This window comes from Nannobrachium achirus (genome assembly GCF_963921795.1).
Source record: "Nannobrachium achirus genome assembly, chromosome: 3".
NCBI lineage: Eukaryota > Metazoa > Chordata > Actinopteri > Myctophiformes > Myctophidae > Nannobrachium > Nannobrachium achirus.
The window spans coordinates 13,550,784-13,568,136 of NC_137812.1; the positions used below are offsets into that span (position 1 = coordinate 13,550,784).

Sequence of the window (17,353 nt, forward strand, 5' to 3'; positions counted from 1 at the left end):
CCCAACATCAAACACCAAACACCCAAAAAATACAGAAGCAACTGTTAGCGCCGTTTCTCGCAGCCCCTTTCGGATGGTTCGCACTACGCCGCGCTCGGTCGTGCGTCGTCTCGTCTTTGCATTCACTTTGTCCAGGTTTGGACGCAGCTTCAGACGGATGCCCCCCCCCCCCCCTCCTATTCAATTCCAATTGAAGCAACAGGAGTACACTCTACTCATGCATTCGGGCACCAAATGTTGGTGCCCAAATGCGGAAGACTTGAGCACCAAGCATGCCCACTGTGGTTTCAGGAGAAAGGTGCGCAGTAGCATCCTAAATGTGGAAGACTTGAGCACCAAGCATGCCCACTGTGGTTTCAGGAGAAAGGTGCGCAGTAGCATCCTAAATGTGGAAGACTTGCAATACCAGATCTGGCTGCCAGGCATGCTTCAATAATCCTCTGCAGTTCTGGGGGCTTGGGGGAGGAGGAGGGACCTCGTGAAATGACAATAGAAAGTAAAGAAATCACAGCCAACAACAATCATGTTGATGACTTTGTCCATGGATTTAACATCCTTCGCACGTGAGTGCACGCCAGCACTCACACATGTGCGCGCACGCACGCATTCAAGTAACGCATGCGCGCACGCACACACGCACACACACAGACACACTACTATTGAGGTGATGTACAGATCAGTATGGGGAAACATTGATAGCCAAACAATGTAAAGTCTTAACAATTTATTGAAGATTGGAGCAGGACAGCAGCATTTCAGCACCATAGCCCTGATGGCCCCCTGGCCATGCCTTGGGCCCCAGCAGGGCAAAAAGCACCCCAGAGCACCATAATCTCAGACAGTTGTTATAGTGTCCAGTCTAGCAGAGATGCCGTCCTTGAATGGTCAAAGTCTATATGCAGGGATGTTACACTTACAGTATAGACAACACATCAATGGTATTGCTGATACAGCTAGAATGGTGTGTACAGTGGAAATACAGTAGACCTTGGATGGAGGAACCAGTCGATGAATAGATCATACAGAAGACGGCAACAACAAAAGCTTTGTTACAAGCTTCCTGCTGTGAAGTTATCAACTCCACGGTCCAAACGCAATTAGATGGAACAGAACGGATGTTGTCGAACAGATTGGCTTTCTAAGAAAGTCTATTCTAAGATCATACTCCAGGGCCCTGCACATGCAGCTACAGAGAACACTGTGTTATTGATCCATACAGTTACATTAGGTGAGGAATGAACAGCGACGTGAGGCGAGGTCAGCGGACAAAGATTCTTGCGTCGCTGGTCCTTTCATTGTGGTTTCTATAGACGGATTTCTCAAAGCGGCAGGCATGCGGTGTCAAACGGCACCTGTGTGTGTGTGTGTGTGTGTGTGTGTGTGTGTGTGTGTGTGTGTGTGTGTGTGTGTGTGTGTGTGTGTGTGTGTGTGTGTGTGTGTGTGTGTGTGTGTGTTGTGTGTGTGTGTGTGTGTGTGTGCGCGGCTGTGGGATGATAATCGTTATTATGGTTCATCGTGATGGAGAAATAAAAGGCTCACAATAATCGTATCACAAACGATCGTCCCCTGCTTTTCCTCCGTTTGTAGTGTGACCTGCTGTTAGACATGAACATGTGTGACATAACATCAAAGCCTATCTGGCATTCCTTTACAGCCCAAATCTAATCCCGCGGGGAAAGACAAAAACACCACGCTGTCAGAATGTGTTTTACAACGGCACGTACATTATCATCATGTTACAGTACAGTTATGGCCCCGAGCATGATTCTAGCAAAGAGTTTACACATTCACAGAGACAAAAGGAAATCAAGATATCTAATCATAACACGGAGAGCGAGGAACTTAATTTAGTGTGAAATGTGCTTGTACTGTATCTGGAGAAACCCAAATACCAGTTTAAAAAAAGAAAGAAAAACACATGGTTGGATGAATTGTGCTGCATTTTGCTTCAAACTGGAGTATTAGTAGATTGTCTGTCTGCACTTTTTATTATTTTATATATTTGTTTTGTTGTGTGCAATATCTGAAGTCAAAACAATGTTGATCAAAGGTCTTGTCCTTTGACACCAACGGGCTCTGTCCAAACAAAAACTGGCATGGCACAGCATAGTAACAAGCTGTTGTCATTGTTGTGTGTTTTTTTTTTAATATATTTTTTGGGCTTTTCTAACTTTATTGATACTACGGTATACAGTGCAATTTGTTGTATTGATGCAATTTTACCATCAATAAAGATGTTGAAACAAATCAATGGAGGGAGAGGGAGAAATGAACGACGAAAGAAATGAAGAGTTGAATGTATAATTCTATTTTCACTATTTCATTTTCAATGGAAGACATAGGAAATGTAAAAATGGGGTATATTTACTCATGACCCATGCAAATGGTTGCATTGCATGTCCCACGAATGGCTGCCGACCCACTCCTGGTTGGGAAACCCTGTTGTAATCTCTATCTCTCTGTCTCTCTCCCCCTCTCTCCCCTCTCTCTCTACCTCTCTCGTCCCCAGATGACCCAGGAGCAGTACATCCTGGCGGCCCAGCCCAACCCGCTGCACCAGCGTGCTCCGTCGGTGTGCGGCGGTGCCCCCGTGGGCGGGGGGTACCCCGGCGTGGGGGGCTACCCCGCCGCCGTGGGCATCTACGGCTGGAGGAAGAGGTGCCTCTACTTCTTCATCCTGCTGCTGCTGGTCACCATGATCGTCAACCTGGCGCTGACCATCTGGATCCTCAAGGTCATGAACTTCACCCCGGTAAGGAGCTGCCCAGCGCAGCATGTATAGTTTTTTGGCGGGCCTTGATGGTTTTGCAATGCATGATTTTACACTTGGATGCATGCTGAAAATATTTTCAGAGTGCAACACCAAGCGCAAGGGCTGCGGGACCACCAGAAGTATGCACAGGCAACGTGAGGCTCTAACCTGGCGTCACCAGGATTGTACACACGAGCGACGAGCATAATATGGAGAAACTGCACCCGCGACTGGTTACTCCTGTGTTGCGTGACAGTGACATCACTGACGAATCCTTGGTATCTTTATCAAGCTTTAGAGTAGTGTAATGGCATACGTCTGTGTTAATTCAGTGTTAGTGCCATCAATAGCTGTTCAACAGTGTTGTTATAGTTGCGCTGTCACACCACAGTGTGTCTATGTTGGTGGTGTGCCTCTTTCCTCTCCTGGCTCTGCACTGTGTTGACTCCCACCGTGGTGGTTTTAGTTTCGGTTGCTTGTCTTTTCTTGACCATAATGTTAATAATGTAATTTAGTACGTTAGTATGCTATTTAACAAGATACTTTGTTAATTGTTTACCTGGTATCCTTTAGTTTCATCATACAGCTTGTTATTTTGATAGTGTATTATCGCTTATAGACTGATGCTAGGTGCTTGGCTTTCCTGGGATCCTATATAGTTAATTGAAGCACTACACTGTCTCTCTGCATTCTGCATGTGATCATTTACCTGGCTGATGGATAAGAGCTCCTGCTAGACTCCTACAGTTTAAATTGTAATTGTACTGTACTCTTGTATTAGAGTTCTCCACGGGCCTGAAAATGAAGGCCTCAGCCCTAACTGGGCATGCCCGGGGCCCGGCCTGGCCCGACTAAGTATCACTGAGTAAAAGTAATAAAATAATAATAATAATAAAAAAAATACTAATTAGCATACATTTTAGGCCCTTAAGGTCTTTGCACACTGCTGCGTTTTTCGGGCCGAATATCGGAGTGAATTTCGGAGCGTGCAAATAAAAAAATCAACCTCAACTTATGTCAATCACGTTTGCACACTGCCGTCCGTTTCGTATTTATTTTCGGACCAGGGTTGATTTTCTTCCGATTTTCGCAGCTGTTGCACTGAGTCCCTTGCTCTCTCTCTCTTTCCTCTCTCTCTCTCCCTGGCCTCTGGATTTCGGATTTCCAAAACGCAACGAAAACACGCAGTGCAGTGTGCAAACAGCTTTACTCGGCCCTAAATGTCGTGTCGGTCGGGTATGGTCGGGTTCGGGCAGAATTTGAGAGAATTTGAGAACTTGTATTGGCCTTGCAGTTGCTGTCTCAACGTGGAGAGTTTTTGTTGTGGAGTTTTCGTCGTTGATAGGGCTAACTTTAAGCTTTATTTGAATTGAAGAGTTCGCATGTACTCTCTCTCTCTCTCTCTCTCTCTCTCTCTCTCTCTCTCTCTCCTCTCTCTCTCTCTCTCTCTCTCTCTCTCTCTCTCTCTCTGGTGTCCTTATAGCATGTGTCTACTACTTCATAATTAGTTCCAGATCAATCAAATGTTAAGCAGCGGCAAAAAAAACCTAGAAGACCTTAATATCTACCAGAAAAAGAGGAGGAGGAAAATAACACGAGATTAGTTCAGACTGGGTTTGCCTCTCGGGGGAAATTCATGCAGTCCCTTCCTTCAGCGGAAACAACCTGGAAAAAACACACTACACACCAATGAAAGCAGAAAGAATGAAGGAAAATGTTTAATTAGTTTTGAAAAGTGACACACACACACACACACACACACACACACACACACACACACACACACACACACACACACACAGACACACAGTATGTATGTACAGGGACGTGCAGAGAATGTTAGAGAGGCAGGGTCTGAAATGTCTAAAAGGGCCCTTTGGTGAAAATATTGAAAATAGCAGACCTCCAAGCTCATTTTCAGTACCTCCCAACGCGTCGCAGCGCGAGCTTGGAGGTCAGCTATTTTCAGTACTTGATCATCACATCACTTCAACTAAGCATAATAAAGGCAATGAGATGTGGCGTGACGGCATGGATTTCTACACAGTGAGGGCAATTCTTTCAACATGCATTCAAGTTCAGGAGAGTTTGGACAAGGCAATGTGCTGCCTTCAAGTATGGCATGGAAAGAGGGCATTTCTTTCTTTAGTAAAAACTGCATTCATGGTCTGGAGGGGGCACTTTTTTACAGACGGATAAAAGGGCAGGGGCTCAAGCCCCCTTTCATGTATATGTGTGCGCATGCCTGTGTATGTATATACGTATACATAGCCTATATGATATGTATTCAGAGCTGGAGTTCAGTAGCTTTTATCTTCCTGTACAGTAAAGTCCAGAGACATGCAGGCCTGTTTGATATTCTGAAGAGGGGACAGGCTTAGCTCTGCTTATCTTCAACAGATCCTGGGAGATCAAAGGACACGCACACACACACACACACACACACACACACACACACACACACACACACACACACACACACACACACACACGGATGGATGGACGGAGAGAGAATGGGCCAGACAAGAGCGAGTAAAGAGAGAGAGAGAGAGAGAGAGAGAGAGAGAGAGAGAGAGAGAGAGAGAGAGAGAGAGAGAGAGAGAGAGAGAGAGAGAGAGAGAGAGAGAGAGAGAGAGAGAGAACCCCAGAGATCTCTCTGTGTTCTATATTATGCTGGTTCTCAGGAGGATTTGTCTATGTGTGTGTGTGTGTGTGTGTGTGTGTGTGTGTGTGTGTGTGTGTGTGTGTGTGTGTGTGTGTGTGTGTGTGTGTGTGTGTGTGTGTGTGTGTGGCTGCTTCAGTGCTTGCAGAGATGTCTGCATGCAGACCAGAGCTTTAATCAGCGCCACAGATGAGACCGGAGAGGACCAGGGTGCACTGCCACCATGGGCCACTAGGGACTTGTACTGTATATATGCACGTGGCACACATAATATGAGTGTGTGTGTGTGTGTGTGTGTGTGTGTGTGTGTGTGTGTGTGTGTGTGTGTGTGTGTGTGTGTGTGTGTGTGTGTGTGTGTGTGTGTGTGTGTGTGTGTGTGTGTGCGTGCGAATGGGATCACAATACACATACACATGCATGTATCCTTAAGGGTTCATTTGGGTTCCATGTGTGCACTCCATTTGCGCTTGGTTTCAAATGGATACATTAACAGGACTCAATGGATTAGTATGGATAAACACTTAACACTGAACTTATTTTAATACTTCATCGTCGTCATGGTTACCCCGTGTTTACAATCCGAGTACCCGTAGGCTGGACTGAAGCCATGCACGTGGAACTCCACATTTGGGCAAAACCAACGTCATATTTGATGACTTGTGATGTGAGGAGCTATACTTAAAAGCTTATTCCACACTGCGTGAGAGGCTTGGACATCACCGGACGTATAATCTGGTAATCAGGTGTTTTATAATCGTTCCAGTTAGCGTCAGTGTGTAGAAATGAAGTCTTCCAGTGTTATCCTTTCTGACGAGCAGTTCCTGTGTTCTATCTGTCAGGATGTGTTCACCGATCCAATCTGCACTCCGTGTGGACACACCTTCTGCAGAAGCTGTATCACACATTACTGGGACACCAGTGGTGTGTGTCAGTGTCCACTGTGTGGCGAAACCTTCAATATGAGACCAAAAGTATCTGTCAATACTTTCTGAGACGGTCCAACAGTTCAGGAGTCAGAAGCTGAAAGAAGAATATGACAGAAAGACTGAGGCTGAAATCCAGCAGATGATCCAGGACAGACGCGTGAAGATCCAGGAGGTCCAACACTCGGTAGAGCTCAGCAAGAAGGATGCAGACACAGAGACCCAGGCCAGTGTGCAGGTCTTCACTGCTCTGATCAGCTGTATTCAGAGAAGCCAGGCTGAGCTCATGGATGTGATTGAAGAGAAGCAGAAAACAGCAGAGAAACGGGCCGAAGGCTTTATTAAAGAGCTTCAGCAGGAAATCGCTCAGTTGGAGAAGAGAAGCTCTGAGCTGACGCAGCTCTCACACACTGAAGACCACCTCCAGAAGTTCACATCCATCAACACCCCTCCACCCTTCAAGGACTGGACAAAGGTCAATGTCCAACTGTCTTCACATGTGGGGACTGTGAGGACAGCTGTGGCTCAGCTGGAGAACAAACTCAGTCAAGAGATGAAGAAGATGATGTGTGCATTGTGTGGTGTTGAGCTGAGGAGGATACGTCAGTATTTAGTGGATGTGACTCTAGATCCTGATACAGCACATCCCAACCTCATCCTGTCTGAGGATGGAAAACAGGTGAATGAAGGAATCATACGGAAGAATCTCCCAGACAACAAAGAGAGATTCTCTTACAGCGCTTGTGAATTAGGAAAACAAAGCTTCTCCTCAGGAAGGTTTTACTATGAGGTTCAGGTTGGAGGGAAGACTGACTGGACAGTAGGAGTGGCCAGAGAGTCCATCAACAGGAAGGGAAATGTCTATCCGAGGCCCAACAATGGTTACTGGACTGTATGGTTGAGGAAGGGAAATGAGTACAAGGCTCTTGTTGGTCCTGCCCCTGATGTCCTCCTCCCTGTAAGAGAGGAGCTCCAGAAAGTGGGAGTGTTTGTGGATTATGAGGAGGGTCTGGTCTCCTTTTATGATGTGGAGGCCAATGTTCAACTCTACTCTTTCACTGGCTGCACCTTCACTGAGAAACTCTACCCATACTTCTGTCCAAGTTTAAACCGTAATGGTACAAACTCTGCTCCTTTGATCATCTCTCCTGTCAATCATTCTGATTAGACTAATCATTACAGTAATGCACTATTATCTGTAATGGATATCAAGATGGAATGAAACATCCTGTTTGCCTCAAGTTGACAAAAAGAGAAGGGGGAAAAAAAGAGGAAAAAGCACTCCAGAATAATAAAGTGAATGTTTTGTCTATTAAACAAACTAAACACAAACTAATAACTAGAAGAAGTGCTCTTCAGAGCACAGGTCTCCACCAGGTCAGGAAGGGTATTGTGGCCTCCTGGTGGCGCTATAATAGGCCAATGTGAAAAGGGCGTGCACACCGCCGCCACATACCAGGTAAAAAAAAAACAATGGGAAAGATACACTGCAATATTAATAGACATTATTTATGACACAATGGCAGCCGAATTGTCAATATGAAATCTACATCATTTCAAAATACAGTTGTGCGCGTGTACTCGGGCATTACAATGTACTTCACATTCACCCATTCACACACCCAGTGGTGTAAAGTAAACAAGTACATTTACTTATACTGTACTTAAGTACAATTTTGAGGTATTTGTAATTTACTTGAGTATTTAAAAATGTCAATACTTTTACTTCTACTCCACGACATCTCGGATCCAAATATTGTACTTTTACTCCACTACAATTGTTACTGAGTAACTAGCTACTTTGCAGATATAAGCGATTATAAAACATACATTAATCCACTTTAGCCCTGTTTTATACCTAGGCTATTTGAAAATAGCCGATCTACAAGCTCACAACGTGTCACAATGCGACGCGTTGTGAGCTTGTAGATCAGCTATTTTCAAACATTTTGCATTTTTACTTTTGGTACTTTAAGTATAGTTTGATGTCAATACTTTCGTACTTTTACTCAATGCATTTTGAATTCCGGACTTTTACTTGTAACAGAGTATTTCTATATTGAATTATTATTGATACTTTTAGTTAGGTAAAACATTTTGAGTACTTTTTCCACCACTGCACACACCCATTCACACACTGCAGGAATGAAGAAACCATTTAAGGCACCAGCCTGCTCCCCGGGAGCAGTTAGGTTAGGTTCAGTGTATATAGGTTCAAAAGATAAATAATTGGTCTTACAGCAATCAGATTAACATCACTATGATTTAGAAAAAAAGAGTAGTGTTCTCAAATTGCATAGCTTGACGTCAAGGCAGACCCTAGAGAGTTGGATTGTTCATGATGTACAGCACACGGTCAGACATGTATTATGTTCAAGGAGAGAGCATTCAAAAAGAAAAGAAGATAGTTATTGTAGACATTATTAGCTCCTATATAACAACACACACAGTGCTTCTGAATTGCCGTTGAGCTTTGCACACATCTAGTTTTTGAACATACAGATGTGTCGTTTCAACTCTTTAGTATTTACTGCTCTTTTCCAGAACATTTTAAATGCAAATGCATTTTTTCCACAGGTTTCTTTCCCTGTTTTGCCTTTCTAATTTTTATGGAGAATGGAGCGTATTTTTGCAGAAACTCGGAAATGGCAAGAAGCCACTCTATTCCCATTGAAAAGCAGAATCCACCTTCATAGGTAGTTTTAAACTCGGAGGTCAGAGAAGGTCATACAAATTGAAAAAATAGCTGATCTACAAGCTCAAAGTTCTGCAAATCCCTTGAGAATCTATACTGTCTTGCCAATGGCAGGACGTGTGAAGTTTTGAAATGACACATCTGTGACGTTTCTGACTGAGACGACATCTTCTGTGTGTTTTATTTCTATTATTAAGATGGGGGAAGGAGGAAGGGGGGTGGTGCAGATGATGATGCACACCGGGGGACCTCTGTGATTGGTTAACATGTGTCGTGATCTTTCCTCCCAGCGTGCAATAGGGTAACTTGATCCCCGTTTGGGGGTACGCGATAAAAACATATTATACGAGACTCCACATGCAAACTTTTATCATCGACTCAAATTCTAGTTATAGTGTTGGTTGACTGGAGGTTTAGTCGGCTAGAAAATGGGTCATATGACCACAGGGCACGCACGCACGCACGCACGCACGCACGCACGCACGCATGCACGCGCGCACACACAGTTTAACAATGCAGCTCGGGCATAATATGGCAGTAGAGACTGCCTGCCTTTCTGTCTCGTCTTTGGGCGTCTCTATTGTCGAATCTCTCCGTCATATCGCTGGAAGGCCGCGGGTTTATTGCCTCTCTTCCCGGTAGCTGTTCACGGGAGGAGCCGTCAGGTAGCATCGGCTGTTGGTAGATTCCACTGGTGGTGAATATAGTGCCTTCTTGTATGCAAGCTACAATCTAGTCCAGGGGTCTTCAACAGGGGGCCCGGGACCCCTAGGGGGTCTTCAGAGTTCCTACAGGGGGTCCTCCAAATCTTTGTGTGATAGAAATCTTTTTTCTTTCTCCTGTGTTACATTAACCACTTGAACCCTAGCGTCCATATTCGGAGAACCTCAGAAACATATTCGGAGAACGCCAAAAATAGCTGATCTACAAGTATATCTGCTATTTTTGGTAAAGAGGTTTTGTAGAGGGAAAAAAGAGCAGACTAAGTACAGTGTGAAAGGTCAAGTTTATTAAGTATTGACGGTTCAAGTGGTTAAATATCTGAAAACACAAATTGACATGAATCCAAAATACACTGATGATTTTGCTGTCAAAATATGAAACTATATGGAATCTATGGAAAGGTTGTGGGGGTCCCTGCTTCATCTCTCTCTCAACTAAGGGGTCCTTGGCCTGAAAACGTTGAATTCCCCTGATCTAGTCCACAGATGTTGCAAATGCTTCCACAGCACCTATACTGTACTACATTGACAATGGTAGTTACAACACACGCACACACAGACACACGTGCGCGCATGCACACCACTGACTCTGTTCTGCCCATTGTTTATGTTGCCAGTCAACTCACGGATAAGCCGTTTAATAATGAAGGCTTTTGGAAGCTTTGTGTTTTGTTTATGACGCCGCCTGCCGAAAAGCACATCCACGACTTTATGAGCCTCGCTGGAGAGGAGGGACTTCGCAGGATCCAATTGTTTGTGCGTGTGCATGTGTGTGTGTGTGTGTGTGTGTGTGTGTGTGTGTGTGTGTGTGTGTGTGTGTGTGTGTGTGTGTGTGTGTGAGTGAAAGTGAGTGTTTCAGCGATTGCTCATGCATGGTGTAGCGTGCACGCGCATGTGCGTGGCTCTCTTCCAAGTCCTTTGAGCTTTTTCCAGAGTGAAATTCAATTTCACTTGTCACTCACCAATCAGCCTGCTTAATTCCTGGTTTGGCTCAGACCTTGGTTTGTGCGTGTGACCGTGTGTGAGCGAGTGCACGTGGATGTGGGGTTTAGGGATGGGACGATACGCGACATTATCGTTTATCGTGATAAATGGTGCATTTATATAGCGCTTTTATCAAAGGCGCTTTACATAGATTGTGCATTACATTCACCCATTCACACACACATTCATACACCGGTGGCAGAGGAAACCATGCAAGGCACCAACCTGCTCACCGGGAGCAACTAGGGGTTCAGAGTCTTGCTCAAGGACTCTTCAACATTAACTCAGGGGGAGCCCGGATTCGAACTGGGAACCCTTTGTGCTCTAATAACGGTTTCTCTACCCCTGAGCTATGCCGCCCCTATAATAAAAACACTCATGACAATCGTATCGTGGAGATTAATTTATCGTGATATCGTCCTCCGTCATGCACTGGGAACAATTCACCTTTTATTTGCAGAGCTGCATATCCTGTACCACTTAACTGTTCTGCTGCTGTTGACGATCCTCACCGTCATTAAAATCGGTGACTACACGACGCCATTGACAGCGCTCACCGTCAATCTTACTGTATTTACAGTAAATGTAATAATACTTACAGTATGTCGCTCCGGTCGCGGCCGCATCGGTAATGTCCGCGATTTGTTTAAAATGCACTTTGGGCGTGCACGCGAAGTGAAGCTCCTCCATGTTAAGTCAATGGAGAGGCCCATAAAGAGACTTCATTTACTCCAAATACGACTTTTAATCCCAAAGCACAGCTCCAAATAGCAATAACAAGGCAAGCCTGGCGGCCGCCATGACACACTGTCACATGACACATGTCATGTGACTAGATGACGTAATCGTTGATGTCATTGACCAGTCCGTGTGTGTACACACATTCCAGCCAGGCCTTTCACAATAACAGCGTGTGCTAATGGGCGGATCTGCGTGGCGTCAAAGAAAAGTTAACCCTTCATACCCTGCAGCAGTAATTGTGTTAATCCCTCTATTGGTAAAAGTTACTTATAATATAAGTACTTGATACAGTCATCTTTTCACACTCTATCAAATGTCTTTACCAAAAAATAGCCGATCTACAAGATAGATTGTAGATCTGCTATTTTTTGGCAAATGTTCCGCCCCAGGATAATGGATTTTGATTATTGTGATAATATCGTAAATTGCGATTTCTTTTGTCACAATAATCGTGATATGAAATTTTCATATCGTCCCATCCCTCGCTGCAGCGCGTCCATGCCGTGCCTGCCTGCCTACCCGCCTGCTTGTGTGCATGCGTCTGCGGGTGGGTGGGTCTGCAAGCATGTGTGTGGGCGCTTGTGTCATCCTAATTTCTCAGCTGGCCTGCGTGTGATGTCGCTCCATAATCCATCTTGTCATGTGTCACAGCATCTCTTCCTTCCCGTGCAATCGCAGAGAGACCGCCATGCTTTCACACTCTTCATGCATTTCAACCCGCCGCTTCAGTGCTTGAAGATCTTCTGTAATACTGTGTTACCATTAAGCCTCTGACACTCTGAAAGCACCACGTTGACGCGTGTCCTGCAAGTCCACGTGTTCACATCAGTCAGTGGTGAGGAAAGAAAGTACTCACATGTTGGACTTTTGGCAGCACCACAATGTAGAAATAATCCGTTACAAGTAATCGACCTTCATGCTTGAGTCAAAATGCGAAAACACTAGCACCGGAATACATGCAAAGTAGCACAGTTTTGGACACACCGACTTATTTTTGTATCTCAAATGTCAAACTAGTCTGTGTGGTGCAGGGATGAACAATTACCTCAAGAACAGAATTAGTTAGATGCGATATATCATTTGGATGACCAGTTGAAAGACTTTGAAAACCATTTATCAGTGATCTTTTTTTCGCAGCTGCTGCACTTTGGCATTGTAGAGCAGTACAGCTATTAGGGATGCGCCAATATATCGGCTACACAACGATATCAGCCAATGTTTTCCATTAACCGTATAGGCAATATTTATCTGTTGTTGATAAGCATACATTTTGCGCTGGCTTGGTGTGTTGGTTATTTGCAGCATACAGTACCAAGCTTTATTTGGTACTTATAATGTAGATTTTCTTTTGTTTCCCTGTCCCAAAAGGGGAAATAACACCAGAAAAACTAAATAAACAAATATCGGTATCAGTATCGGCTATTGGATAAATTGTTATCTTAAACATCGGTATCGTATCGGCCAAGAACTTCCATCTCGGTGCATCTCTTTTCTCTAATAGCTATGGATGGATATAAAAAGCAATATTGTGGACCAACACAGCCCTATTGTTGTTGTTCTGCTGCTGTTTGGCGATGAGGAAACATTGTTTTGTTTGTCCAACTCTGATGAGTTGTCTGTCTATAATCACCAGAGAGGTCAAAGACATCCTCCGCCCGCGCAACGAGCCGCTCACAGATGACTTGTTAGGCAGGACCAGCGGCGAGCCGAGGGGAGTGGAGCGGAGAGGCTGCTGCAGTGTGTGTGCTGTAGTCTGTATAGTCCACGGCCGTGTTTGTCTTTCTGCTGTGTGTCCACGGGCCATAAGACCTCTGAACTCCACACAAAGTGATACAAACACTGAAGTTTACTGAGATGATTTAACCCATATTCCCTTCGTAGTTTTTTATTGCCAGACCGACTTCTTTCTTATTTTTTTTTACGTATTATGCTACACTTTAGAAAGTTCACTTTACTGCCCACCACTGCAGCCACTTATTATTGTGAGGGACTCTGCTATTTCTATACATAGCTGCATTTTAGTACACATAGCTACAGTACAATATATACCAGTAAGACGCCTAAGGGCGATTAGCAACCCCCAGGTCGTCAGCGCGTCTAAATACGGCACAAACTTGTCGTTGTCGCAGTTGGCACAATAGATTCCTAGAGAAAGTGAGCTTGTAGATTGGTTGTTTTCAAGTATAAAATAATGCTTAATGGATTGGTTGATATAAATATCCCCCTTTTTCAAATATAAAAAGATATAGATGCTCCATAATCGATCCAGTAATTGAGAAGAGTGGCTGATCTGTCTGCTCTGCTTCCAAAACTGCCTGGAGCCTCTCAAGTCGGTTGTGATATGGCTGGCTTAAAAAATGTTGTTCAAAGCTCTCAGCTATAGTTCAGCCAGGGTGGGAGTGAGAGATACGGGCCAGAGTTGTTCGATGGATGGATGGATGGATTGATGGATGGATGGATGGATGGATGGATGGATGGATGGATGGATGGATGGATGGATGGATTGATGGATGGGTGATGGATAAATGAAGAGGGAGGGGGGGGGGGGGGGGGGGGCACCGGCACCACCGTGGTATCTAGGGACATGCAGAGAATGTTAGGGACAGGGAGTGACATTTCTAAAAGGGCATTTTTCAAAATTTTGTGATACAAAAATAGCAGCAAGAGCCGATCTACAAGCTCACAATGCGTTGCACTGTGACACGTTGTGAGCTTGGAGATTGACTATTTTTGGTGCTTGATTGATTGATTGATTGAAGTCTTTATTAGAAGTTTGGATATAGAAAAAAGTACAGTTTCACGACGGTACAGTTCACTGGTACAAGGTCAACTAAAAGGAGATCCTAGGAAAGCACTTGGCTTATTTACACAGGAAACCATTGAAGTATCTCATATAACACTGAATGACAGACGGATAGAAACAGTACTATGCAGTAGATAATTATGGTCAGGAGAAAAATAAAAAATAAAAAAAACAGTGCAAAAAAATCTGCCACACACAACTAAGTATAATCAAGATTCAAGCCAATACTTAGGGATGCGATTCTATCAACACAAAATAATGAAAGTTTGGAAACGGAAATTATCTTGAATGCTGCATTCAATGGAAAGGGGGGGCATTTTCATTAGTGTGGTTGGCAACCAGACTCTAATACTTGTTTCTTTTAAACTAGTAAGTGCGACATTCATGGTCTGGAGAGGGCACTTCTACAGATGGGTACAAGGGCAGGGGCTCAAGCCCTTCTATGTGTGCACGTGCCCGGTGGTATCCTTACGCTGTGGGGGTTCATCTTGCTGGAAAGACTCACAGGCAAATCCACTGACAATCCACTGTTGGTATCATGGTGGTCAGGGCCTGCATGCTGCTCTGTTGGTATCATGGTCAGGGCCTGCATGCTGCTCTGTTGGTTGTGACCTCCCGCAGCTTATCACAGACCTCCCAGCCCCGGCTGTGGGGCAGGTACTACAGCAGAGAGGTCTGTTCTGTCAAGCACAGCGGGGAAAAAAGGGTTTGGCTTATTTTTATTTGGCAATTCCACTGATGATGTTTTGGTCCGTAGCCATCCACGCAGTGCCTCAGAGGAGCTCTTTGCTCACGCCAGCCATGGACTGGAAATTAAACCCCAATGCCCTAGCCTAGGGTTTTCTTCTCTGGTTGTTGTGGGGAAAATAGAAATATTAAAACCCACCAAGGCATGAAAAATACTTAGAAATGTCTTCTAAATCCTAAAGGTTTCCTCTAAAAAAAAAAAAAAAAAAAAAAAAAAAACATATGTTTCTATGTCAGTGGTGCTCAACATTTTCATGTCAAGGACCCCCTAGAATGATATGTATTTGGCCACGGATCCCCATCTGAAAATACTTTGTTCCAGGGACCAAGAGAAAGAAAGATTTGCATTACAAACGTTTGCTTTAAAAATATATACATTCAAAGATTTGCACAGATGTTCACGATTTCTCAAAAAAAACAATTGTTAAAGTGGTTAAAATCTAGAGAGACACGGATGCGTTCCAGCTTCAAATGAGTTTGTGTAAAAATGTTCACTCATTTCTTCCATCTGTTTTACACTCATGCGCGTTCATTCTCGCGTCGAACCCTGGTTGTGATCTCACCGGAGATAGATATAATAATAGCCCTTGGGCCAAAGCTGTTGCTTCTCTTGTTCAGTCTTTAAATATACCAGCCTAACACTCCTGAGGGAGATAAAGACGTTGGACGGTTGTACAAACACGCTCTAGCAAACTGTTGACTATGGCCTGGGGAGGTATAGGTTGGTCTTTGTCTTCTGGCCAACAGCTTCTGCCTAAAAGTGTCATCGCTGTGTTTAAAAATAGCCAAGCTCCTCTCTGTGAAGAGAGGACTTAGAAGATGTCTCTCTGCAGCAAGGTTATAATAGTTTTGGATGTTTTCATTCGTTTTTATTTTTATTAGTTTTGAGGTTTTGTTTTCCATTACAGTTTAGTTTTAATTCGTTTTTAAAGTGGGGTTGCTAGTTTCGTTTCGTTTTTATTTTTTGAAAATGCTTAGTTTTAGTTTAGTTTTGATTAGTTAGTTTTAGTCTTTTACATAATGTGAGGTATTTGTCAGGGGTGAGATTAAAACATCTCTGGAAAAAGTATTGTCTAATAAAAAATCAACAAAACATAATATTGTGGAGAGTGGCAGAAATGTTGAGACATACAACTTCTCTCTTTGACCTGGTGGTTTTTATATACTCTAATAACCAAGCCAGTGATTCTCAAAGTGGGCTCCGAGGACCCCCAGGGGTCCTTGAGGGGGTTGCAGGGGGTCCCCAGCAAAAAGGGCGATAATTTATTTTCACTATCATTCCATGCCTAAGGAACAAAATTACAGAATATATGACTGTTTTGGTCATTGGTTTCTTCTTCTGCTGCCTGGCCGAGGATTGGCATCTGTCTCGGGGGAGGGAGGCTCCCCTGGTGCGGTGTCCTTTACCTTGTCAAGGCACGCTAGGTTAGCCTTCTTATGCGTGCTGTTCAAATGGACTTTTAGATTTGTGGGATTTTTCCCCTTGAGTAATGCACCGCATGACGTATTATCATTTTCTACAAGGCATTTACTCTTATCTGAAACACAGTCATATTCAAAGTAATCCCAAATGGGACGCTTTTTTCCAACTTTCGAAACCACCATGATACCAGGTTCTGTATTTTGGCTCCCCTGGGGCGGTGTCCTTTACCTTGTCAAGGTAGGCTAGGTTAGCCTTCTTATGCGTGCTGTTCAAATGGACTTTTAGATTTGTTATTATTATTTTCTACAAGGCATTTACTCTTATCTGAAACACATTCATATTCAAAGTAATCCCAAATGAACTTTCAAAACCACCATGATACCAGGTTCTGTATTTTGGTGTGTCCGAGGGGCGTGGTAAACTGGCATAGAGGGACATAGGGAGAAGAGCCTGGCGACGCGAGGTTAGAGCATAGGATTAGAGGGAGAAGGAGGAAGATAGATATATGAAAATAGATTGTACATCCATCCAAAATAAATTGACAAAGACGAAAACTAAGGAGATTTTCTCTATCATTTTAGTTTATTTTAGTTAGTTTTTTAAACACACAATACCATTTCAGTTAGTTTTAGTTTTTTTTAAAAGCTTAGTTTTTATTTTTATTTCAGTTAACGACAATGTTTTTCCATTCTAGTTTTCGTTTTTTCGTTAGTTTTAGTTTACTATAATAACCTTGCTCTGCAGTTAGAACATAGAAGGCCAGAGAGATGTGGAGGAGGTGTGCGGCAGTGTTTCTCAACCTGTCACCAGATGATCAGCTTAATGTGCAACATTGTTTTCTCACTCAACAGTAAACAAACCAACATTAAGTTTAATATAGAGGGTATGTGCACATTTCTAA

General features: G+C 43.8%; 1 protein-coding gene across 1 annotated transcript in view; it reads left to right on the top strand.

Moving 5' to 3' along the window:
* Positions 1-2,509: 2,509 nt before the first annotated feature.
* The window catches only part of LOC308281723 (zeta-sarcoglycan-like), a gene marked incomplete at both ends in the record, with an annotated part of 572,868 nt that continues 558,024 nt past the window's right edge, over positions 2,510-17,353 (top strand). The window contains one exon of the mRNA XM_080722001.1: positions 2,510-2,752. Coding sequence (XP_080578127.1) covers positions 2,510-2,752 — 243 coding nt within the window. The remainder of the gene's footprint in view (positions 2,753-17,353) is intronic.